The 25,382-nt window shown below is 45.9% G+C and overlaps 1 protein-coding gene across 1 annotated transcript in view; it reads right to left on the bottom strand.

The window, feature by feature from the left end:
- JMJD7 (jumonji domain containing 7) overlaps positions 1-10,819 on the bottom strand; it is a 35,768-nt gene extending 24,949 nt beyond the window's left edge. Inside the window, exons 1-3 of the mRNA XM_088471252.1 lie at positions 10,701-10,819; positions 5,019-5,172; positions 2,408-2,661 (exon numbers count right to left, since the gene is read on the bottom strand). Coding sequence (XP_088327378.1) covers positions 2,408-2,661; positions 5,019-5,172; positions 10,701-10,764 — 472 coding nt within the window. The 5' untranslated portion in view covers positions 10,765-10,819. The remainder of the gene's footprint in view (positions 1-2,407; positions 2,662-5,018; positions 5,173-10,700) is intronic.
- Positions 10,820-25,382: the final 14,563 nt, after the last annotated feature.

The following is a 25,382-nucleotide window of genomic DNA, read 5'->3' as shown; positions in this document are numbered from 1 at the left end:
TTCTCCTGTTCCCACCCACATACGCCTCATCCTGTCACTCAAAATAGCAGGCCTTCGCTATATAGCGAACAAACGATTTTCGGCCGCACTGACTGGTTCGCGCATGCGTATTAAAAACTGTACGCATGCGCAGATGGGCGAACATCGCTCGGAACGAGCGTACTGCCGCTTACGAGCGGCTCTGAATCAGGCCCTTTGTCCTCAGATGAGAACCATGTGAATATAAAATAGGCTAGCAAACACTCAGAGAAAAACTGGAGAATAAAACAGCAAATAACCCAAATAATAGACCATGAGTCAAAACTTGCGTCGGTAAACTATAGTTGAAGGCATGGGCGAGTTAAAGTAACCGTTCCCGATGTATTAGCATTAGCCCTCAGCGGGTATAGGGTCACTAATATCTGAAGCAGCGGCCTGGCAAAGTTCACGAAGATATGCAGCAGCATCAGCTGGGGAATGGGAATTGCCAGTAGAAATACGTAATCTAGCTGGATAAAGCAGGCTGAACTTGCGCCCCTCTGCAACGAGCTGAGAGCAAAGGGGGGAGCAGGACTTGCAGGCCCTAGTCAGTACCATGGAATAGTCTTGAAAAATATGGAGTTTGTGGCCCTCCCACATTCAGGGACTTCACATGGCGTGATGCCAACCAGAATGCAAATAATTCAGGCACCTGAAAGAGTGACCTGCGGGCGTGGTTTATTCAGGGTAGGAGCAGGAGCCACTCTATGTACCCTTTCTATCACCAAATCACGACTTTCCTCTTCGATACCATGAAGCGAAGGTAAAGTATGTGCCAGGGCAGCACCTCTAACCGATACCGGTAAGCCCACCAGCCTAACATTGTTCCTATGGGATCTTTTCTCTAAATCATCCAGCTTGTTCCATAGTGAATAGTTGTCAGTGGTGAGCTCTGAGTGTTTGAGCCCTGAAATCTCATGCAGAGCAACTTCTAATTAGTGTTCTGTGTCAGTGACTCTCTGCGAGAGATTCTGCAGCTGAGCAACTATGTCAGAGACAGCTTGTACCACCTCTCCATATGTTACAGGAGCATCAGTAGCACGGCACACCTGGAGACCTGAGGAATCTACCTCCGCAGCAGCTTTCTTAAAAGTGGGAGACACCCTGTCGGCTTCAATGTCCAACACCGTATTGCCCGCAGTGCTGCTTTTCTCTTGGCGGGGAGGTTGAGGTGCTGGCTGCAATGGACATATTAAAAACCAGTCCATGAGGTACAGTAGCGAATGGAACAGCGCCCGGTGTGGCAATGGAGGCTGCAAGCAGCCTTGAAAAAGTCAGTCCCGGCTGGAGGAATCTGAGCATGACGATGGTGCTGCCTCACTCCCTCAAACCAGAACCGGAAGTCCCAACACTTTATTATTTTACTCCAGGCACAGAAAGCATGCGCATATGGCACCAACCAGAATAGGGTGCCATGAGAGGTATGCGATGGAGCAACAGACAGTGGAGTGTGTCCCAAAATATATTTAGATATGCCGATGTTACCCCCTTGCTTTAAAAGGAAGGAAATCCTATAGTAGAACCCCCATAGTTATACCACTGTAGCAGTGCCCCAATAGTTATGCCTCTGTAGTAGTGCCCCCATAGTTATGTCCCTGTAGCAGTGCCCCCATAGTTATGCCCCTGTAGCAGTTCCCCCATGGTAATGCCCCTGTAGCAGTGCCCCCATAGTAATGCCCCTGTAGCAGTGCCCCCATAGTTATGCCCCTGTAGCAGTGCCCCCATAGTTATGCCCCTGTAGCAGTGCCCCAATAGTTATGCCCCTGTAGCAGTGCCCCCATAGTTATGCCCCTGTAGCAGTGCCCCCATAGTTATGCCCCTGTAGCAGTGCCTCCACAGTTATGCCCCTGTAGTGCCGCTTGTACAAAAAAAAACAAAAAACACTTCCCTTAATCCCCGCTCCTGCATCCGCCGCCGTCCTGTCCACCTGGCTGCTCCTCGGAACTATGGGAGAGACGTCATGACGTCTCTCCCATAGTGCGCATGGAGAGAGGCGGAAGCTCGAGTTAAGAAGAGAACTCCAGCCTCCTGCTAACGCACCGCTGCAGGGAAGGAGCTGGGTGCCCGCTGGTAATAACATCTCAGCGGGCATCCGGCTTAGAGTTTCCCTGCGGCGCCGGGCTGAAGGTCACTGGCAGGGGGTGCAGCGGCGCACCTGGTTCACCTCCAGCCCTGCATCCATTACCCCCAGGAATTTCAGTTTGAACCCATTTGGGATAATTTACCCCTGTTCCCTGACCACTGCTGTAATGTGAATATATATATATATATATATATATATATATATATATATATATATATATACTCTTTTGTAGGTCCTGAAGCTTGCAAAGCTCTAATCACGCCTACCACCAGACTCTTAAACAAACAATCAGAAATACCGATTTACCTAGCGCCTCACTCATCCATGGTATATGACTCTCCACATCTCCAATCAATTCAGGAAACTCTTCTGTGAGGTTGGAACACTGTTTTTGGATGTAAAACACTCCTGGGGGCTTTGTTTTCCTCTCTATAATGTCCAGAAAATCTGAAAAATTCATAGTTCGCTCTTCTGGCATGACAAATTTGTTCTTGTACACGGCATCTGCGTAACCATTTGGAGTGACCGCCACGCTCACAGTCTTGGATCCTACACATTTCCTGCACATAAGAAAAGATGACAGATGCGCATCAGTTATGAAAATGACTCTAAAAAGGCGTTTCAGATTAGCACCACAAACAACAACAAACTGTCAATGTACAGTCCAGTGGTTCCCAAACTGTTTCAGTTCAAGGCACCCTTAGGGTCTCCTTAATTTTTTCAAGGCACCCCTAAGCCCAATTAATTACCTGTAGTACTGCCCTTTATGTAGTGCCCCCTGTAGTACTGGCCAATATGCGATGCCCCCTGTAGTAGCGCCCCTTATGCAATTCCCCCAGTAGTAGTGCCCCTTATGCAATGCCCACTAAAGTAGGGCCCCTTATTTAATGCCCCCAGTAATAGTGCCCCTTATGCAATGTCCCCTGTAGTAGTGCCCCTTATTCAATGCCCCTTATGCAATGCCCACTATAGTTAGTGCCCCTTATTCAATGTCCCCAGTAGTAGTGCCCCTTATGCAATGTCCCCTATAGTAGTGCACCTTATGCAATGCCCACTATAGTAGTGCCCCTTAGTCAATGTCCCCAGTAGTAGTGCCCCTTATTCAATGTCCCCAGTAGTAGTGCCCCTTATTCAATGTCCCCAGTAGTAGTGCTCTTTATGTACAGTCCCCTGTAGTTCTGCCCTTTATGTAGTGCACCCTGTAGTACTGCCCATTATGCAAAGCCCCCTGTAGTAGTGCCCCTTATGTAAAGTCCCCTGTAGTTGTGCCCATTATACAGTACCCCTTGTAGTAATGCCTCTTAGGCAGTGCCCCCAAACCCCTGTGCAGAACTTACCTGACTGAAGTTCACACTGAGGACTGCTCCTCCTGCTGTCACTCCCGCTGCGCTGACTGGATCAAGCTGGATCCAACAGGCGCGCAGGATCCTCACAAGTTCCCAGTGATGCGCTGCGCGGGGAACGGGTACACAGGTGACGTCATCCGCGCCCCCGTGATGCAGTTCGCTTCAAAGGCCAACGTTCCAGTTTCTGTATTAAAGTTGATCGCAATCTACCAGCAGGAGCTCCGCAAACTACTGGTATATCGCGATCGATGTTATGGCCAGGCCTGCATTAGATGATTGGAAAAAAATAAAATAAAAAATGACAGCAGCTTCTCTCCGGCCGCGGCGCCCTAGTGACAGCGTTTGGGAACCACTGGTATAGTCCAAAATTTGTAGAGTAAACAAATGAAAACTCTTAACCAAAAACAGATCCATGTTCCAGCTGCACCCTCCCGAATGCCAACGTCACACACCTAGATAAGATACAGGATCAAAAAAGAGGAAAATATATCTGCAGTTATATCTGCATGCAAAATGCTAGGTTACAGCATCAGCGGCTGTGACACTGTAACGTAGCATGTCACATGCAGATACAGCTGCAGTTTCACACAGAATATAAACATGCCCCATATCATTTTAATCAGCATAAGCTGCTTGTGGATCCCATCCTATTCACATTGCATTGCAAATAAGATGCATTTTAAGGGCAAAAGTCGCACGAAAAGATGCTCGGCGCTACAGAGTCACGCCACAGTGAAACTAGAAGGGTCATTTAACGCGCAAGGTGGCTAGATGTGTGTGCACACATATATAGGAGAATGCACCCGGAGACTAATACATAGGTGGGAGTAAAGCCAAAATAGAACTAGTAACTGTGCACCTTGGTAAAATGTTGCACTGCAGGTGGGACAGATTTAAAATGCCCAGAGAGATTTAGATTTGGGAGGGGTGTGTCCCGAACCCCCATTGTAATCACTCCGGGGGGATCCCAGAGGTTCGGACTAATGCCCGGGGACCACTCTGTGTGCAGTGCCGGCTCCCTCACTGTGTCAGTAGCAGAGTGCTCCACGTAATGCCCTGATAAAATGGCCTAGCGTGAACACTAGAACCCGTGGTCAGAAGAGAACCGAAATTTACTGCTCAATAATAGACATTTTTTTCATAACATATTACAACACGACCTATAATTAGCAAATTTTGGCTCCACGGACAGATTTTGGGCCAATGGCAACTAGTGTGCCGAAAGTTTCAATAGGGAACACAGCAGGTCAAAACTGTAGAATACATTGGTAATAAATGTAGATACTGATTTGTGAGATGGTCACAAAGGTTCCAGACCAGAGACCCAAAATGTCAGTCAGCATAAAAAACATCAACATTAAATAATTTTGACAAAAATTATTTAATGTTGATGTTTTTATGCTTATGGAGTTCTGTGGCAATGGGTGGGGGGAGGTGGGATTTAAATAAACTCAAAGCTAACTAAATAGGTTACCTGCATATCTTCCCTATATAGCAAAAATGATTACTACACAAAACAATGAAAGACCGTCACATATACCTGAAACACAATAGAGCTACAGCTCCCGTACCGAAGATAGTCTAATGTCCACTTGTGTAGTGCTGGCCAGTGGTTAAAGGCATTGCGCATAACGCAGGGTCTGTTTGGACATAGCCAATCCCGATGAAACTGGAGAGGAGATGGAGGCTTTTCTAGATAAGGGACTTCATGTGTCCCCTGGAGTTCTAGGGAAAGAAGAGGACAACAAATCAGAATAAAAAGCAATAAAAGTAATTGAAGCATGTTTCATTAGATTAAGAAGAACTGCAAATTTGTTTGAACACATCAAGGAAATTTGTAAATTATTTCCGTACAATAATCAGGAATTTGTTGCCCCACCTAAATGTTAATACCATGACCCATATTACCAAAAACCAAGATAATAACCCTTCAGGCATCATGGTACTAAAGTTCTAGAACATAGGTTCCCAAACATGGGGGGGTTGATGTATGAAGCAGTGAAAAGAGTGGATAAGTGTGCCAGTGGAGAAGTTACCCATGGCCAGGGCCGGATTATAGGGGGGCGGTTGCCCCGGGCCCCCACACATAAGGGAAGGACAGCATATCGCTGTCTGCGCTCCGGTTCTCCTCAGCGTTGCAGCTGTTCCATATACAGCGGCCGATGAAGACATCTCTCTAGACTGTGTGCGTCCGAGGCCGCTGTTGCTGCAGTGCTGGTTATGTGCAGGCACAAACAGGGCGCCTGTGGCTGAGCTGAACATCACAGTCAGATGGTAAGGAGTCGTTCAGGCAGGTACAGTATAACCATAAAAGTGTCTGGCCCCTTATTACATGCTTATTTGTGTGTGTTATATAAATAGGTTCAGGAACTGTGAGTGGAGATACGGGGGGTGGTGGAGCTATAGAAAAACAAATATATATATTAGCGTGAACGCCGTTGGAGGGTGATGCGGCGTCTGGAGCTGGCGGCATTGTGATCGATTAGGCCTATCCAGTGCGCCGGCTCATTCCTACCACGGGGGACACGCGAGCTAGAGCTCCTGAAACCAGCAGGAGTTCAGAGGTAAAAACGGAGTACTTACTTCCAGGAGTTGGAACGCACTTCCGGAATACTTCCTGGGTGGTGGAACGCAAACCAGGGAACCTTTTTGGCGGTACACATGCCCACCAATAAGGTTAAAATGTTTGGTTATATAAAGACCATGAGCAGTAACTTCAGTTATCCTCCTGATAAAGTCCATAACAAATTGAACGGACGAATCGCGTTTAGATGGTTTATGGTATGACAGGTGAATCCTCTACCAGTGACATATCTCTACAGATAAGCCATGATATTTTATCTTTCATGTACGGGCATTTGATTTGCTTTGAGTTTATAATAAATCTATTTGTGTAGTATTAGACTATGGTTTTCTCTTTTTCCTCTTATGCATGTGTACCATGTTTCAATGAAGTGGGATATTGAGTGATCTTCAGAAACTGAAAATTGGAGAATTTCTTTGGTAGTTCATGCCGATATAGAAGTGGTGTAATCCACTTTTAAAGGTACACCCCCAAACACACAGAGAGTGATTACAACTGGTGAAGGTTACAGATACGTAATTGTACTGCACTAGGAGGCGCTCTCTCTCCACCTTTGTTTTCCAGAACCTTATGCTGTCTGAACAATAGCACACGGGAGAAGGGGCTGCCACCCTTTATATTTGGGGAGTGCGTCATTTGATGAACACTACCTTCATTATACTTACTGAATAGACTCAGCGCCGTGTACTACACCTTGGTCATTATATATATATATATATATATATATATATATATATGTATATATATATGTATATATATATATATTTTACACATATAGTTATTTAAAGGGAATAGGCTACCTTCGAGGGCGCTAAAACACCATCATTTGTACAACAATCGTATATAATACACTGATCTTAGTACCGATCTATATCTATATATAAACTCCACAGTTTGTGAAGATGTTCACCCAACAAGTGACCAGTGCCAAAATGAAATCAAATAATGATTTTATAAAATTCACAGACCATAAAATTCATATTCTATAAAATATAATATTGTTGTGATGCCACTAATAGGAAGACGCCGTATATCTTTCTTCATGCTTTTCCAGAACACATTTTGAATAGTGGTAATCACATTGAATATATACCCCTATGCGTTTCGTCACACAGGACTTCTTCAGGGGTAATCAAGTTCTTAAATGACAATTCTCATGTAATGTGAACTTGCACTTAAAAAGGAACCAGGATTCAAAAGAGGGTTAAATCCTTTGTATAGGATTAAGCCTGATTTGGATAACAAGTCAGGTGTGATAAGAACTTGCAGTTAGAGATGCCATACACATCAGAAAACGGCTTGATCTATTGTCTTGGGTTAAGCTTTGAATAAATTCTAGAGCTTCAATCAGGGAGTTCAGTAGAAAACAGTCCAACTGCTGTAGTATTATATAGTAGGATACTACTAGGATATATTTATTTAGGATATATTTATTTTCTATCATGTAATACACTTATAAACAGAGTAAATAAAAGGTCTCAGAACTGTAACACATATAAAAAAAAAGTTTTCTCCCCACGCTGTATTTATCGGCGGTCCATCTGGCACAATTTCCATGCTGAAAGTAGCACTGCACTGGCGTCAGCGCAGCGCGACTTATTGGCCACGTCACAGTGCTCGTAGCCACCCCCGCCAAAAGGAGGATGCCAGCCACCGCGTCCACCTCGACCCTGGCCCACTCTGCACTGGAGGCCCACCCCTCTTCTTATATTAATAGGGCCCCCCACAAACCTTAATCTGGCCTTGCCCATGGCAACCAAACAGCTCCTACTGTACCTATCATTTTATAGAATGTAAATAAATGCAACCTCAAAGCTGATTGGTTGCCATGGGCAACTTCTCCACTGACACACTTCACTTCTATACATCTCCCCCTCAGTCCTCAGGAACCCGAAACAGATCATGTTTTCCATGTCTACTCACAGAACCAGAAGCGAAATAATTAGCTTCACCTGTGGATCTTTTAAAATGTGTCAGTGAGTAATGATTACACCTGTGCTCCTGCTGGATGACCTGGAAAACGTGAACTGTGTGCGGTCCTGATCACAGACTTTGAAAACCACTGGTCTAGAAGGGATACGTTCAATATCCCGACATTCGGGAGCTGGTGCTTAGAATCCGGGGGCCGGAATACCGACACCAGTCAGAATCCCAGCATCGGCATCCCGACTGCAGGCATCTTAAAGGTAAGTAGCAGGGTTAGGGGGAGGGTTAATGTTAGGGCTAGGCACTAACAGGGGGGGAGGTTTAGGCACCAAGGAGGGAGGGTTAGGGCAAGGGATAGGGGGAGGGTTAGGATACCTACTGACAGGTGTCAGGATCCTAACCCTGTCAGGATGCCGGCCTCCGGGTTTTTTGACCACTGGGATCCCGAGCGCCGGAATCCTGTACCCAACCCTTGTACGTTGCCCAACATGGCAGTTGGCTGATAGGAGGAGGCTAGTGGCCTCCTATAAGCAATATAACAAATGGAAAAGAAGCAGAACTGAATATAAACAAATGTGGGTGGATTGTATACATACAAATTTATTCAAATTAGATGAATGTCACTCATGAGGACTGAATTATTGAAAAAAAAAACCAATGAAAGTAATAAATCGTGACACAGAAGCATCTATCACAACAAAAAGAAACCACTGCAGTCAACAATGTGTCTGATTCTTATTAAGTAAAACAAGGAGGCGTGATAGTGATACTGTATAAGTAATTATTTACTAGTATTCAATAAAACAATTACATTAATATTGCATATGTGCTTCAATATATTTTAAAAAAAATGGACAGGGGATAATATTAGATTTGCACAAGTCTCTGCAATGTTTGAAATAAGTTATATAAATTAGCCACATTCAATTAATTGCCGCGATGCATACACAGTAAGAGCATAACTGAAGTCAGTTCAGCAAATACCTGTAGATGTCAGCAGCAGCAGCTTGTGTTAGGCAGTTAGTGAAACAGTTTGTAAGGAACGGGAAGCTTTCAATAAGGAGGTGTTCCCATAACGCACAAACATGCCAATCACTTGCCTTGGGATACACAGAGATTATTATTGATATTGAACAATTTCCCGATTTAAGGCGAAGTGGAACGACATATTGTCAAATGTGTGCGCTCAATCACGCATTCACATGCGTTGTCCATCCCATCTGCTGTGCTGCACGTAGGGGCGTATTAAGGCCTGTATTCAATTAGTTTTGCGTAAACGATAAAGTTTTGCCTGCCGGAGTTTTTGCCTACATCGCGTATTATAGCCGCGGAAACTTATCATGTGCGTACCCGCGATTCGCCCTATTCAATTCCAAAAGGCGCGAAAACGGAGACATGCAAAGTCAGAACAGGCGAAAAGTGGTGTCTGAATCGGGGAAATCAGCCTGAACCCTCCAAAAAGATGCAGAAACATTGGGGATCAATGTAGTAGTGCCCGATTAGCCCTAATACAACTGTTTGGGGGTACTTAAGTTTGCACAATTGCCTCTAACTAGTGTCTTTGCACAAGTGGTGAAGAATTGCATAAAGCAGTATTTTTAGTAGAAAATAAGTAGTCCTGTCAAAATTGGGGTACCTGAAAATGGGTGCTAGCATATTTGAAAGTTGCGAAAAAAAAAGCGAAGTTATATGAAACTTAAAAAACGCACCTGCAGCAAGCACCTGCAAACAAAAACACACCTCCCCCATACTTGCAGACCCCCCAAAAGTCTATTTCGCTACTTTTTATGCTTGTACCCCCACTTTGCACTTTTTCGCTCCCTGTGTCAAAGTGCTTTTTTGGGGCGTTCCTCGCTTTTTTTTTTAGGTTTTTTTGACGCAGTTATCCTTTGGGGTGCTGTCCCAAGGGTGCCGAGTGGTTTCCCCACCTTTGCACCCCAAAATAGCGATTTTGCACTTTTCTTCTCCACCTATTCAGAGGCGAATCTTTTTTGCCTATTACATTGCATTGAGTTTTCGCATACGCGAAAAGAGTTTGCAATTGAATACAGAGATAAGTTTCTGACTGGCAAAGAGTCGCAATCGGCTATACTTTTTCGCGGATCTCTGAATTGAATACGGCCCTAAGAGAGAAGTGGGCCCGTGTGCATTCCCCATCTGGGGCCCCCTCCTCTCTCTCCCCGGCGGCCGCCAGCGCACTAACAGCAGCAGTAGACTTCGGGCACTAGTCTTGGATATTAAGGCAAGCGATTCGGATGATTTTGCTTCCTTACACACTCACTAATGCCACCATCTATGCCGCGCTATGCCCCCTCCCCCCTTCCGAAGGGCAGCTAGAAAGTTGGCAAGTGTGTATTGAGGGTGTTTTCCTCCTTCAGTTTACTTTATTGTACAGTAACTTTGATTAAAGCAATTCTATCTTCAAGTTTCTGTGTTTTCAGTCAGGTTTTATGTAATAAATCAAAGTTATTTCTATTACCATGTGGTAAAACCCAACGCTGTACTGTTGTTTCTAATACAGAAAGCATTGTAAAGCTGCAGTATCTCATTCCAGAACATCAACATTAATAATAATAAAAATCTGCCACATGATATAAAGACATGAGTGAAAGGCACTATCAGAAAGATAAAGCAATGTACTTAAAGGTAAATGTCATATCTCTTTTACTTATAGCAATAAAACTGCAACATTTGTAAGATCACTGGTTTGCATGAGACAGTCTATGATTTAATCTGTTCTCACCTCTAACCTCCTCAGCAAAGTCCCGCAGACATTTCCATACCATGCTTGCAGCTGACGCCGCCATCTTTATGGTGGATCCTGTTTCCTGACTGCAGAAAACGCCTTACTAGGAAACGACACTAACTAGCTGTACAAAACATGGCTGCTGCTCTGTCTGTGACTATAATGTGCCAGAGAGACACCTCAGCGCCACCTGCTGGAATTCACTGCACTCACTGTCTTCAGTAGGGACGGGAATAGCAAAATTCGATAGATGGAAACTTCCAGCTATTGATTTAAAAAAAAAAAATTGAAGAAGCTCAAACATAGGGCCTAATTCAGACCCGATCGCAAGCGGGTCGATGGTCCCCCACTGCGCATGCGCCACCTCCGGCGTGCGCATGCACGAGACCCGTCCAGCGACGGTAGCTCCGTTGCTACGGGTCTCACTACAAGACGGGGCGGCTGTCGATGGTGCGTGACAGCTCGCCCCATTTTGTAGGCGGGGAGGGGGGGGGTGGCTGCACAAATGCAGGCGTTCCCTTAGGAACGCCTGGCGTTTGTGGGCGGCCCTACTGACATCACTAGTGATGTTAGTAGTGGACTTCAGACCACTCAGGCTTGCGGGAGTCGAGACCCTACTACAGGGTCTCGTCGCAAGCCCGATGGTCGCGATAATCGCGACAGACTCCAGGCCGCTTGCACAAGCTGTGGGTGGTCACCCACAGCTTTGCGAGCGGCCTGGGGAAAAATAAAAAATAAAGAACACGCCCATCAGACCTGCGAGCTGCCTCTGGCAACGAGCGGGTCTGAATCAGGCCCTCAGTACGGATCGCAACTGCGGTTGCTGCTGCGATAACGCACGCAGTTTCACTGTGATCAAATACTAATGTCTGCGATCGCAATGCAATCTCAGCACAACATAAGGGCACCCACATGCCATTATTCACATTCATAATACTTAGCAAAATAGCTAAACCATCGGTAACATCGAGTACAATCGCAGCCTCACACACACTTGCACAAAGTCTGACCTTACTCAGAAATTGCTAACCTCATCGCAAGCATGGCATCGCAGTAGCTAATTTATTCACACCCCTGCAACGGCGTTCAAATGCACTGCCACGCCTGCGTGTTTTCTGAAAACTCCCCCGTCACCACCCCCAAACGCTCACAGCCTGTGACTCATTCTCCAATGAATTCCGATGAGCGTGCATAATCACAGTGTGTTGCATGCGCAGTACTGAACAATTGGCTGATCTGCGTACATCGTTGTAACTGGGTACGCTGCTGAATCAGGCATAGTATCCGGTGGAGAACTACTGAAATGTGCACATAAAAACTTTTGCATTAAATTGTGGCAATAGTCACTGCGCAGTAGGTGGAGCCGCTGTCCAGAGGAAATTGATGGAATGTAGACTGCTTATCAGGGCCGTCACTAGGGTAGTGCGGCCGGTGCCATCGGACAGGGCACCATAGGTCAGGGGGCGCTGTTTGTGCCTGTCAAATTTCTGTTTATTATCATTCTCATTTTGTAGCTTCCTCTTATTTCATCCCCAGCATCTCCTGGCCTCCCCTATCTCTTCCTGGCCCTTCCCCATGAGTCCATTCCCCTATTTTTGGTGCATTATGTCCCTTTGTAAAATGAGGGGGGCGCCACTGCTCTTTCTGGCACAGGGCGCCAAAAAGTCTAGTTATATCTCTGCTGCTTATATATAATAGCAACCATGTAGCCCGAATGACTCAAATTAACTACTTTCTTAAAGAGTAAAATAATGAAACGTGAACATAAATATGTTAATAGAAGAATAGATTCATATCCCAAACAATACTTCCCGTACCTCGCAGTAGGCCTTATGCAGAGATGTACGCTAACTCGATGGTTAGCGCACATCTCCAAATCGGGAGGACTGCGCATGCGTTGGAGGTGTACTGCCCATGTGCAGCCCGTCTTCTGCGAGTTCGCTCGCAGTGTCTCCCGGCTGCGGCATTTGGGAGGCGGATTGTGGGCGTTCCAAGATACGGAGGCGCGCCGCCCCCGTTTTCCGGGAGGGATGAGGCCAGGGTCTGCGTAGGTGCATGGAGACTTCCTGGACTCACAAGCTGCCAGGACCCGGCCAGGCTGCGGGAAGCTTTTGCTCCCGTGACCTGGCCTAAGGAACATCGTCAACAATCGTGACCGATTGCGTGCGGCTGTGCAATTCCGTCCCTCTTTGATTCAGGCCCAGTGGCATACTATTCAGAGATGGATACACAGACGCGGGCAGCTGTGTATATTGCCAATCTAGTCAAGTATAGAGATATCAAGATACCGTATCTTAACTGTGGGACCTAGGGCCTGATTCAGACCTGCTCGCGAGTGCATAGTGCTTGCAAGCGGGTCGATGGTCGGGCAGTGTGCTCGCACGGCGGGCGCACTGCGCGTGCGTGAGCCCCGGAGCGAGAGAAAACACTCGCATGGGGCTCGCATCAAAACGGGGCGACTGCTCGCCCCATTTTGTAGGCGGGTTGGCGGGGGGCTGCACAATGCCTGCCGTTTGTGGGCGGCCCTACTGACATCACACGTGATGTCAGTAGTGAACTTCCTGCTCTATTAAGGGTAAAAAAAAAAACAGCCCGCCCTGATTCAGAGCGAGCGCTTGCAAATAGCGAGCGCCTCTGAATCAGGCCCCTAGTTATTTAGAATAACCTTCTCAAACACTGTACAATTTAATCCACTCTAATTCTGGAATATTATAATTAAGATGCGGAGTGGATTAACCTCGGAGGTGGAAGCTATTGTACTATATACGACATATGGATGTGTGGGGGCTAGAGAAATCTTGACTGTATAGCATTGGTGGATGTGAATATTACAATTGTTTTTGATCATGTTACATCTTAATTATGACAACCATTATTTACGGTACCGAATTTATTTAATTTCACCTGTGCCTACAATTGGAATAGATAGAACAGATGCAGCAGATTAATACATAGGATATATTTATGAATAATGACAAATAAGGACCGAGACCTTATGTTTTGATTGCATCCAATTATAAGATACTAATTAATGAATGGGACAAATACACTTATAATAGACGTAAATATTAATTACGTTTGTGGATAACACAGGTTTTTAAATCACTTACACCCCACTTTTATATAATTAATAACAAAATAAAAATAAATATTTTGCTGACTTTATTTTAAGGATTCAATAAAAGTTATGTTTTAATATTCAGTGTGGGTCACTACATAGTATATGAATAATTGGAATCAGTCCATGAGTGCCCTTCAATAGGAATACTTTGTTTTCTTCTCTTCTCTATTATTGTAGTTGAAAGCAATGAAGAAGAATAAGGGAAGAATGGGCAATGTTGGGCACACTGGTGAAAATCAGGGCATGTGGGGTATATGAGCGAAACACTGGCAGGTAGAATGGTATGTGTGAGAAAAGCTGGTGGACAGATAGGTGTCGTGTAAGAAAAGCTTGTGGTTAGGGAGGCATGTGTAAGACAAGTTGGTGGGAAGGGGGTATGCATGAAAAAGCTGATTGGCAACAGCGGGTATGTAAGAGGAAAGCTGATGGACAGGAGGTTGCATGTGTGAAGAAGCTTGTGGGCATGTTTGGGTAAAGCTGATGGGAAGGGGGCAAGTGTGAGAAAATCTAGTAGGCAGGGGCATGTGAGAAAAAAGCTGGTGGGCAGAGGGCATGTGAGGGAAAAGCTAGTGCGCAATGGTGGCATGTATAAGAAAAGCTGGTGGGAAGGAGGTAAATGAGTGAAAATATGGTGAGTAGGTGGCATGTGAGAGAAAAGTTTTTAGGCAGAGAGGATGTAAGAGAATGTATGTTAGGTAGAGGGGCATATGAGAGAAAACCTGATGGGCAGCTTGGGCAGGTCTGTGTGTTCCAGGTGTGTGACATTGGTTTGAACTCTATATAAGGATCAATGTGTACCAGTTGTGTGATATCAGTGTGTCTTGTGTATAGTGATCAGTGTGGATCAGTTCCACATACACAGTTATCCCACAGGAACCATCACTCACATTTACATCTTTTGAAGTACATTCTATCAGGATTTTCACCCCTTTCTCTCTGCGCATTGTTGCTATCTATCTTCCACCTGGGCCATTCCAACAATTTCTGGAACATTATTCAGCCTGGCTCCTTCACTTCCTATCCTCTGACATATCCACCATCATCATGGGTGATTTAAATATCCCTATTGACAGTCCACAATTTCCTCATGCCTCCAAACTTCTCTCTCTGCCTCTCCCAATGGACTGACTCCTCTACTCATCAGGATGGTCACTGCCTTGATCTTGTATTCACCAGATTTTGCTCAGTTTTTTAATTCACTAATACTCCTTTCCTTCTCTCGGATCATAACCTTATCACCTGCAAACTCTCCTCCATTATGTCAACCACAATGTCAATCTAATCAACCAAGCCTCCTCAAAACCGCAGAAATATTAATGCTATTAATTTTCAACAACTAGCCAACTCTCTGCAACAACTACTCTTACCAATTTCTACGTTCACTTTTCCTGAGACAACTGTATCACACGAACCAGACCCTAGAAATAGCCCTCGATTAAGTGGCTCCAGCTAGACTAAATTCTGATCCTAACTCTCAAATTACAGTCCCATCTCCCAGCTCCCATTCCCCTCCAAGCTACTGGAGTGACTTACCTACACTCGCCTCTCACACAACTTATTGCAACCACTTCGGTTAGGCTTTTGTTTCCAACACTCCACAGAGACAGCACTGACTTAGGTAGTGAATGATCAGGTCACTACTAAGTCTAAGGGTCATTACTCACTCCTTATTCTTCTAGATCTCTCTGCTGCCTTTGACACTGTTGACCACTCTCCTCATACAAAAACTACAATTCCTAGATCTTAAGGACACAACCCTTTTCTTGGTTCTCATCTTACCTATCTAATTGCTCTTTCACTGTTTGCTTTACTGATTCTGCCTCCTCTTCGCTATCTATATCAGTTGGAGTAGGTTTAGGCACTAGGGAGAGGTTAGGGTTAGGCACCGGGGAGGGAGGGGGACGGGTTAGGGTTGGTCTTACCTTCTTTCCATATGGGTGTCGGGATTCTCACTGTCGGGATGCTGCTGTCGGTATTCTGACCAAGTCGGGATCTCATAACCAACGCCTAAAAAAACATATCCAAAATTCTACCATATCTTACACAAGACACTGCAAAAACTCTAATCTATGCACTCATTATTTCCCACATTGACTATTGCAATAGTCTCCTTACTGGTCTTTCCAAATACAGACTCTCACCACTGCAATCCATTTTAAATGCAGCTACGAGGCTGATCTTCCTCGCCAAACGATCATTCTCTCTCATCCAGACGCATTACTTGTACCCATGCATGGTTACAGGACTTTTTTCAGGCTGCTCCCACTCTATGGAATGCCCTCCCGTGCACATGACTTTCCGCTAGTCTCCAAACATTCAAGCGCTCCCTGAAAACTCACCTCTCAGACAAGCTTATCAGATTCCAGTATCGCCCACATAACCTTCATAGCTTCCTTATCTAATTACATCCCCCCTTACAGTCCACACATAACCTCACATATTTTCTCTTTCTTCACTTTCACATCCTCCTAACCCTAGGCCAACATTCCTGTGTGACAGGGTCGTACAGCCCACTAAGAGCCTCTGCAATCTGGCAGGACCAATTTGCAATATGTAGCACCTATCCTTGTGTATCAACACCTATTTCCCTATAGATTGTAATCTTGCGAGCAGGGCCCTCTTACCTCTATGTCTGTCTGTTATTACCCAGTTTTGTTCTATTAATGTTGTTTCCAATTGTAAAGCGCAACGGAATATGCTGCAGGGGAAGCCTATGGGAGACAATGGAGACGCCTTCCGCCGGGTACCAGCACTGAAGGGACACCTCCTCCATTGCCCACAATATATTCACCCTGCTTAAGGCTATTTGATATTACTGTTTTTGTGCTTATGTAATAGATACAGTAAGATAGATAGATAGATATAGATAGATATGCACCATATATATTTTCCCTTTTTTTTTAGGGGGGGCACCAATATATAACTTGCCTCCGGGCATCTGGGATGAACTTACACCACTGATATTTTGCGCTATATAGTAAACTGTTAATAAATAATAAATAAATCAGATGTGTGATGTCACAGTGACCTGCATATAGTGTGTTATATATTATGTATATGTCAGAGCCGTAACTAGACTTTTTGGTGCCCTGTGCCATAGAGAGCATTGGCACCCCCCCCCCCATTTTTTAAATAGGGACACAAGAATACACCTAAAAAAGGGCCATGGCCTCATGGGGAAAGGCCAGGGAAGAGATAGGGGAGGCCTGGAGATGCAGGGGATAAAATAAGAGGAAGCTACAAGTGAAAATGATAATAAACAGGAAAATTGACAGGCCCAAACAGCGCCACCTGCCTGCGGTGCCCTGTGCCATGGCACTGGTCGCACTACCCTAGTTGAGGCCCTGATATATGTATACTGTATGTATATATATGTATGTAAAATGTGTATATATATATATATATATATATACTGTATATATATATGACCGTATATATAGTATGTACAGTGTATATATATATATATACTGAATTTATATCTCTCACTTATATCTCACAAACTAGGTGCACACATATACAATCATACTTCCAATTAAATTTTACTTTCGATTACACTTATATTCGGAAGTCCTGATCATAGGGGATACGTGGATACGTTCCTTATCCCTACACAGGGGAAGCCAGCGCTTAGAATACCGGCGTCGGAATCCCGATCCCTGGCTTCCCAAGGTTAAGTGGCGGGGTTGGGGGGAGGGTTATGGTTTATGGTTAGCACTAAGGGGAGGGTTAGGGCTAAGTACTAAGGGAGGAGGGTTAGGTTTAGGGTGCGGGGAGGAGGAGGTTAGGTTTAGGCACCGGGGAGGGAAGATTAGGGTAGGGGGAGGGTTAGGATACCTACCTACAAGTGTTGGTATACTAACCCTGTTGGGATGCCAACGTTGGGATTTTGACCTCTGGGATCCCGAGAGCCAGCATCCCGTACCCATCCCGTTCGAAATACTGATTTATGCGTACACACCGTTACAATCTTCTGTAACTTGTGATCCAGGAAACTCATCTATCTAAATTATCTGCTGAAAAGACACAAAGGTTGCGCTGCTGCTGCTGGAGGAGTAGGGGCAGGCACAGCGGACAGAATGGTGGAAAGTGCGCACACTTTTGCCTGATATTGTACCATCGAATTTTAATAAAATTAAACTGCACATAAAACCTGATCTTTCTATGTGACCAGTTTTCTTCCGAGAAAACATGATGGAAGGTGCGTACACACTCTTAAGATCTCACATGAATGGGTCAGGGATCAAAATAATGTACGACGGTTGTATAGGCGTGTACACAGCATTACCTTCAGAAGAAAGGTGCAGTGTAGTAGCTCTTGTTGGTCAGGCGGCCATCAGCCTTCTCAGTAAGTCTAACCTGTCGCAGACATAGAGGCAGGGGCGGATTAAAGGGGGGTGACAGGAGCAGTCATCCCAGGTACTCCACACATAAGGGGCCCCCACACCCACCAGGGGTTAAAGTGAGCCGGAACGGGAGATGGAACCAGTTCCGCCTCCTCTGGCCCACTTAACCCCGCCGCCGCAGAGAGGCTCCAATAACCGGGCGCCCACTGAGATTTTGTTACTAGCGGGCGCCCGGCTCCCTCCCCGCAGCGTCAGCCGGACGCTGGATCTCACACCTGAGCTCTGGCTTCCGGCTTCGGCAGTGCACTGTGGGAGAGACGTCATGACGTCTCTCCCATAGTTCCAAGGAGCGGCCAGCCGGGTGGACACGGGAGCGGGGCTTAAGGTAAGAATTGTGTTTTTTTTTCGTATAAGCGGCTTCACTACAGGTGGCACCGCTACAGGGGGCATTACTACAGGGGGTACTACTACTGGGGGAACCACTACTGGGAACACTGCATAAGGGGCACCACTACTGGAGGCACTGCATAAGGGGCACTACCACTACTGTGGGCACTGCATAAGGGGCACTACCACTACTAGGGGCACCACTACTGGGGGCACTGCATAAGGGGCACTACCACTACTGTGGGCACTGCATAAGGGGCACTACCACTACTGGGGGAACTGCATAAGGGGCACCACTATTGGAGGCACTGCATAAGGAGCACTACCACTACTGGGGGAACTGCATAAGGGGCACTACCACTACTGGGGGAACTGCATAAGGGGCACTACCACTACTGTGGGCACTGCATAAGGGGCACCGCTGCAATGGGCATTGCATAAGGGACACTAATGCTGTGGGCACTGTATAAGGGGCACTACTATTGTGGGCATTATGTGTATTAGGGGCACTACTACTGTGGGCATTGTATATCAGGGGCACTACTGTGGGCATTGTGTACAAGGGGTACTGCTGTGTGTCATAACATGAATTAGGGACACTACTATGTAGTGTAATGTGAATCCGGGGCACTATGGGCCTGATTCAGAGCTGAACGCTCTGACCAGAGCGCTCACTCTGAATCAGGGCCCTCCTACCTTTTTTTGGAGCGTCCTCATGGACGCTCGCATAGCTGTGGGTGGTAACCCACAGCTATAGCGAGCGTCCATGATGATGGTCGCGATGGTCTTGACGATCGCGACCATCGGGCTTGCGACGGAGACCCTGCGGTAAAGTCTCGCTGCCGCAAGCCCTGGAGTGATTTTGGCTCTATCAGAGCCAAAATCACTCCCACTGACATCACTAGTGATGTCAGTGGGGCTGGCTTGAGACGGTAGGCGTTCCCATGGGAACGCCTCCGTCTGGCAGGCACGCCCCCGGCACGCCCACCAAAGGGGGCGTACTGTCAATCAACATCATCAGCACGCCCCCTTTGGTGCGAGACCCGGAGCGATGGAGAGCCCGTCGCTCGCCGGGCCGTCGTGCGCATGCGCAGTGGGGGAACATCGACCCGGTTGCGAGCGTACTGCCGCTCACGAGCGGGTCTGAATGACCCCCTATGTGCGGTGTAATGTGGATAAAATTGCGCAACTGGTGAGTAATATTTCATGCAGGTGCCTATATGTATTTTTTTTCCTGTGGGCCCCATGGGCCCCATTTCACAATGAGACATAACCCCTTTAGCATTCACTATGTTATGTTCTCCTTTCAGTTTTTAACAAACAGTGCTGAGCTTATTGCTGTTTGTTAATGTACCGCTTACAAGCGTTACGGTCCCCTTTGCGCATACCCCCATTTCATCCATATTTAATAGGGGCCCCCACATGTTTGTTGCCCAGGGGCCCCCACAGACCTTAATCCGGCCCTGCATGGAGGATCTCCAGACATGCAGAGGGCTCTCCTACTGCGAGCAAGAACACAATGGCTAATTTATGGACGCCCAGAAAGTAGTGTTTAAAAGTTCCAACCAACCTCCCCAAAAAGCTGACTACCTGTCACTCACTTTGCCAGTGAATCCTCTGTGTGAGTGTATTTGCAAATCAATCGCTGCGCATTCGCGGTGCGGCCTACATGCATGTGCAATGGCTAACAATCGCTCAATCCGCGTAAATATCAACATTTCTTCCATCTCTTAATCAGGCCCTTTATCACTAGCACAATCTTTAGAGAAGCCTCTTACTAATTCTTTTGATGTACTGTACTGTAATATGTTGGTTTACTTATTTATTTACTTATATAGTTCAAAGAAAATGTACAAAGTATATCCAGGGAAAAAGCATTTTGAAGTAACATCATGGTAATTAATAAAACAATAATATTACAAAATTAATTCAAAACTAAAAAAAACCCGCTAGTATTGTACATTTGTTAATTCCTCTGATGAACTCGTATAGTTTTAAGATGCCTATTTTAGAAGAAGTTGTGTTCTCTTAGAAATTATGCTTGTTGGTTCAGAACTACAAAACACTGAACATGTGCAGAATCTTGGTGTTGTCCTGGATAGTGGCATCTGACACTTAAACCATACTGGCCGAAAATCAGCTCCCTCCTTCCGGGGGGACTGAAGGGGCAGGGAGGCTTGCCTACTTTTCCGGGGGGCCGGGCGCAGCACCCGATTTTTTGGAGGCTCCCGGCCAAATCGGGAGAGTTGGCATGTATGTCCTTACTGTCTCACTCGATTACTGCGGTCCATTAACAAAGGACTATTAACAGTACCTAGAATCTCCCGGAATTCGTCTGGGGGTTGAGCTTTCAGCTTTGTGGCTCCGACTCTCTGGAACTCACTTCCCCGCACAGTTCAAGAAGCCTCCGCTCTAGAATCCTTCAAAAATAGATTCAAGACTTTCCTGTTCACCCAAGATTTCACTAATGTCCCTTGTTAAGATTGTTTGTATTTTGTGCTGTAAAGGCAGATGTCAAGCACTTTGAGGCCCTGATTCAGAGCCGGACGCTCTGACAGAGCGCTCGCTCTGAATCAGGGCATCTTTTTTTTTTTGTTATGGAGCGGCCTCCTGGCCGCTCGCATTGTTGTGGATTGCCACCCACAGCTAATGCGAGCGGCCAGGATGATGGTCGCGTTGGTCAAGGGGGCGTGCTGTCGCTCAACATCGACAGCACGCCCCCCTTGGTGCGAGACCTGGAGCAACGGATTGCCCATCGCTATCCGGGTCTCGCGCATGCACACGACAGAGCCGGCTCCGTCGTGCGCATGCGCTCTGGGCCATCATCGACCGCGCTTGCGACCGGGTCTGAATCTGGCACTGAGTCCTTTAGGGGAAAGTGCTATATAAATAACAGTATTATTATTATTATTGTTATTATTATTATTATTATTATTATTATTATTATTATTATTTACTGTGCAGGGAATTTTGGCTTGAACATTTTAAAATTACTATCTTACACTTTACCACTAGGTGGCAGTAAAGACCTACTGTAGTCTATATTTTTTGTTTTGTTTTTGCAAATTTCTGACATGTTACGTTATAAGGTTTGGTAAATTTCTGTTTGGTAAATGTAAAATTTCTTTCATACATCATGGATTTAAAATGAATTTTGTTATCTGCGATCACCAGAAAATAAACCAGTGTCAAACAAGTACTCTAAAGCTTTTATTTCTTTACTATTTCCAAATTAAAAACACAGATAATAATTAACTATACCCAATCCCTAAATTACATATACACACAATAAAGATCCACTGTGGAATCCCTCTCGTTTTCTTTCTGGGGAGAATATAGGCCCTCATTCAGAGCCGCTCGTTAGCGGCAGTACGCTCGTTCCGAGCGATGTTTGCACATCTGCGCATGCGTACGGTTTTTAGTACGCATGCGCGAACCAGTCAGTGCGGCCAAAAATCGTTTGTACGCTATATAGCGAGTGCCTGCTATTTTGAGTGACAGAATGAGGCGTATGTGGGTGGTAACAGGGGAAGGTGTTTGAAAATGGGGAGTGGAGATCCGAACGCAGGCGTGCTTAAAGGTCAAAACGGGCGTATTATGGGTGTGCATAATTAATACAGCAGCGTCATTGACCACGTCACTGGGTTATTTTATAACCAGAACTGCTCGCAAATTTGTGGTAGCAAACACCAACCACAAGAATAGCGAGCAGTTCATACGCTGGTCGATGTACTCGATTAATCTAATAAATAGCGGACATGACGTAGGATGCGAGCGGCCAGGGGGCGTTTTTAACAAATAAACGAGCGTATGTTTTGCTCGCTCGTTCAGACTTAGAGGCGTGAACGGACTACAATTTGCGAACGGATCATTTGAATAGCCACCCCTTGTTTTTGAACGAACGACCGCAAATAGCGAACGGCTCTGAATCAGGCCCATAGATTGTAAGCTGCACTGAGGCAGGGACTGATGGGAATGACTAAATATTCTCTGTACAGCACTGCAGAATATTTGTGCGCTATATAAATAACTTTTAAAACATAATACAATCTTTGGCTGATTGGCACAATAATTGTAAAGTGTGTTCCCAGCTTTAGTGGAGGCTTGTGGGTCTCACCTATCACCACCACGAGGTGAAAGTGAGAACCACAACTTCTAAGAGTGGGTACACACTAGAGCGATATCGGCACTATATGTTGATTTAAAGACGAATTGGAACAACATATCGCGCAGACCGCACAGTGTGTACGCATAATTGCACGCTCACGCGTGGCGACATCAATGTCGTTCCATCTGACGTGCTGCACATCAGATGGAATGATCCAGGTGACAACGACATGCAGGTGAGTGGAGCAGGGGAACGATATATCAGGCGGTCATACACCACATCGTGCAGTGTGTAAGGTCGACCACTATATCGTTAGATTGGGCGGAGGGACGGCTACAATACACATTGTTCTAATGTGCACCCACCCTAAGTGTGTGTGCGCTATATCAATAACTGGTTATTAATAATAATAAAACTACCTTTACCCCCATTTCTACTGTGGCCCCAATTTCTTATCACATGCCTGCTGCGCACTGAAACGTTGCTTTGTTTATACTGCTAGTATTAAACTTTTTTTTACATTCAAGACCTGAGTGCCGCATAGCTGGACTACGGCACACATTGGTATTATGCGGGCACCAGGATGAGTATAATTCTGTTTGGTATCAGGGGTGGATTGGTCATAGGGATCATCAGGAGGATTCCCGTTGGGTGACACACCTGTGGGGCCACCTGTCTTTTTTTTTTTTTACATGTGGTCTCGACCCCAGCATATGAACTGTGCAAGAGCAGTAGCAGCAGCATCTAAGAGGTGGGAGATGTGCTCTGACTGAGTAAATTGGCCGCTGGGGTTAGGGGGGATGGAGTGTCTGAGTGTGTAGGCTGGTGCCTGCTTGCCCACTGCAGCATCGTGAACCCCACAGAGTGAAGCCTCAGTCACCGCTGGAGCTGGAGGGAGAGGAGAGGAAGATAAGGAAAAAGTAGGATCAAGAGGGGGCAGTGCCAGTTGCATCCTGCACAGCCTGCAGCCACCCCAAGCCATGGTAGAGATGTAATCTCTACAATGGAATCTGATTGGTTGCTCTGGGAAACATCTCCACTTCTAAAAACCTGCACTTTAATAAATATACTCTTTAGTTCCCAATCTACCTCTGTCTGGTATAATCATGTCTGGGAATGGATACTATCACTGCTGGTGTAATCGTATATGGGAATGGACACTACAACTGCTGGTATAATCATGTCTGTGAATTGACACTAGCACTGCTGGTATAATCGTATCTGGGAATGGACATTACCACTGCTGGTATAGTCATGTCTAGGACTGGACACTAGCACTGCTGGTTTAATCATGTCTGCGTATGGATACTAGCACTGCTGGTAGACTCATGTCTGGGAATGGACACTACCACTGCTGGTATAGTCATGTCTAGGACTGGACACTAGCACTGCTGTTTTAATCATGTCTGCGTATGGATACTAGCACTGCTGGTAGACTCATGTCTGGGAATGGACACTACCACTGCTGGTAGAATCATGTCTGGGAATGGACACTACCACTGCTGGTATGATTAGGTCAAGGATTGGACACTATCGCTGCTGGTAGACTCATGTCTGGGAATGGACACTACTACTGCTGGTAGAATCATGTCTGGGAAAGGACACTACCACTGTTGGTATAATTATGTCTGGGAATGGGCACTACCACTGCTGGTATGATTATGTCTGGGAATGGACACTGCCACTGCCGGAATGGTAATGTCTGGGAATGGACACTACCATTGCTGGTGTAATCATGTATGTGAATGAACACTACCACTGTTAGTATGATTATGTGAAGAATTGTACACTATCACTACTGGTAGACTCATAACACCTGTTTGGCTTTTTCTGTAAAGCTGGGTACACACTAAATGATGTGTATCCAGCACAATATCATGAGCGGCCAGACCCGGCAGGGGTGCCGGCATCGGCAAGTGCATACACATGCCGGCAGCAAAAGTGGGGGCCATGCTGCATTTGGCAGCATGGACCCCGCTGACAATATCGCCTGTCGGACCTGCAGCATCGTCAACGACATAGCAGGTACACACTGGCTGATGTGATAAATATGTAATCCGACCCGGCTTAAGAGTCATGTATTCCACCTCGGTAGTAGATAGGGCAACTGTTGCCGAGCCGGCTGCACCTGTCATTCCAAACTTGTTAAGCATTGTTTCAATGTAACCTTGTTGATCTATGGTAAGAGTCCCAGCACTTAAGTTTAGTATGATCTTCAGAGTTAGTAGTTGTTGTGCAGGCCCAAGGTCTTTGAGCTTGTATCTGTCACTTAACTACAACTTGATATTAGCAGTTTCATGCTCTTATCCAGCTAGCAGTAGATCATCTAGATGGACAGAAGTACATGGTGTTTCACTAAATTACATCAATTACTGTAAAAGTTAAAGAATAACTTTGGGGCCAATAGCGAGTGAAACACCCTGTATAATGAACAATCCTTTGTCTTTCCACTTGAAGTAGAGACAATGGTCAGTCTTTGACAGGCCAAGTTAATTTCCAGCAGTACACTTTCTACCTTCTTGCAGGGATGCGAAGAGCTGCATCAGGCCCGAGAATTAATGTGGGGCGTGGCCTCGTCATGGGAGGCGTGGCCACGCACCCTTAGTAACAAATAAAAACCCTATAAAAACCCTATTTGCAGCGCTGCAAAGCAGTTCTGTACATGGGGAGGGGGCGCTGCGAGTCTCTCAGCCTGGCATAAATCTGGGGGGGGTGGCGAT

The sequence above is a fragment of the Taudactylus pleione genome, unplaced genomic scaffold (genome assembly GCF_031769625.1).
Source record: "Taudactylus pleione unplaced genomic scaffold, aTauple2 ptg000113l, whole genome shotgun sequence".
Classification (NCBI taxonomy): Eukaryota; Metazoa; Chordata; class Amphibia; order Anura; family Myobatrachidae; genus Taudactylus; species Taudactylus pleione.
The sequence above is the reverse complement of the archived record's forward strand: the minus strand, read 5'-3'. Positions and strand labels throughout refer to the sequence as shown.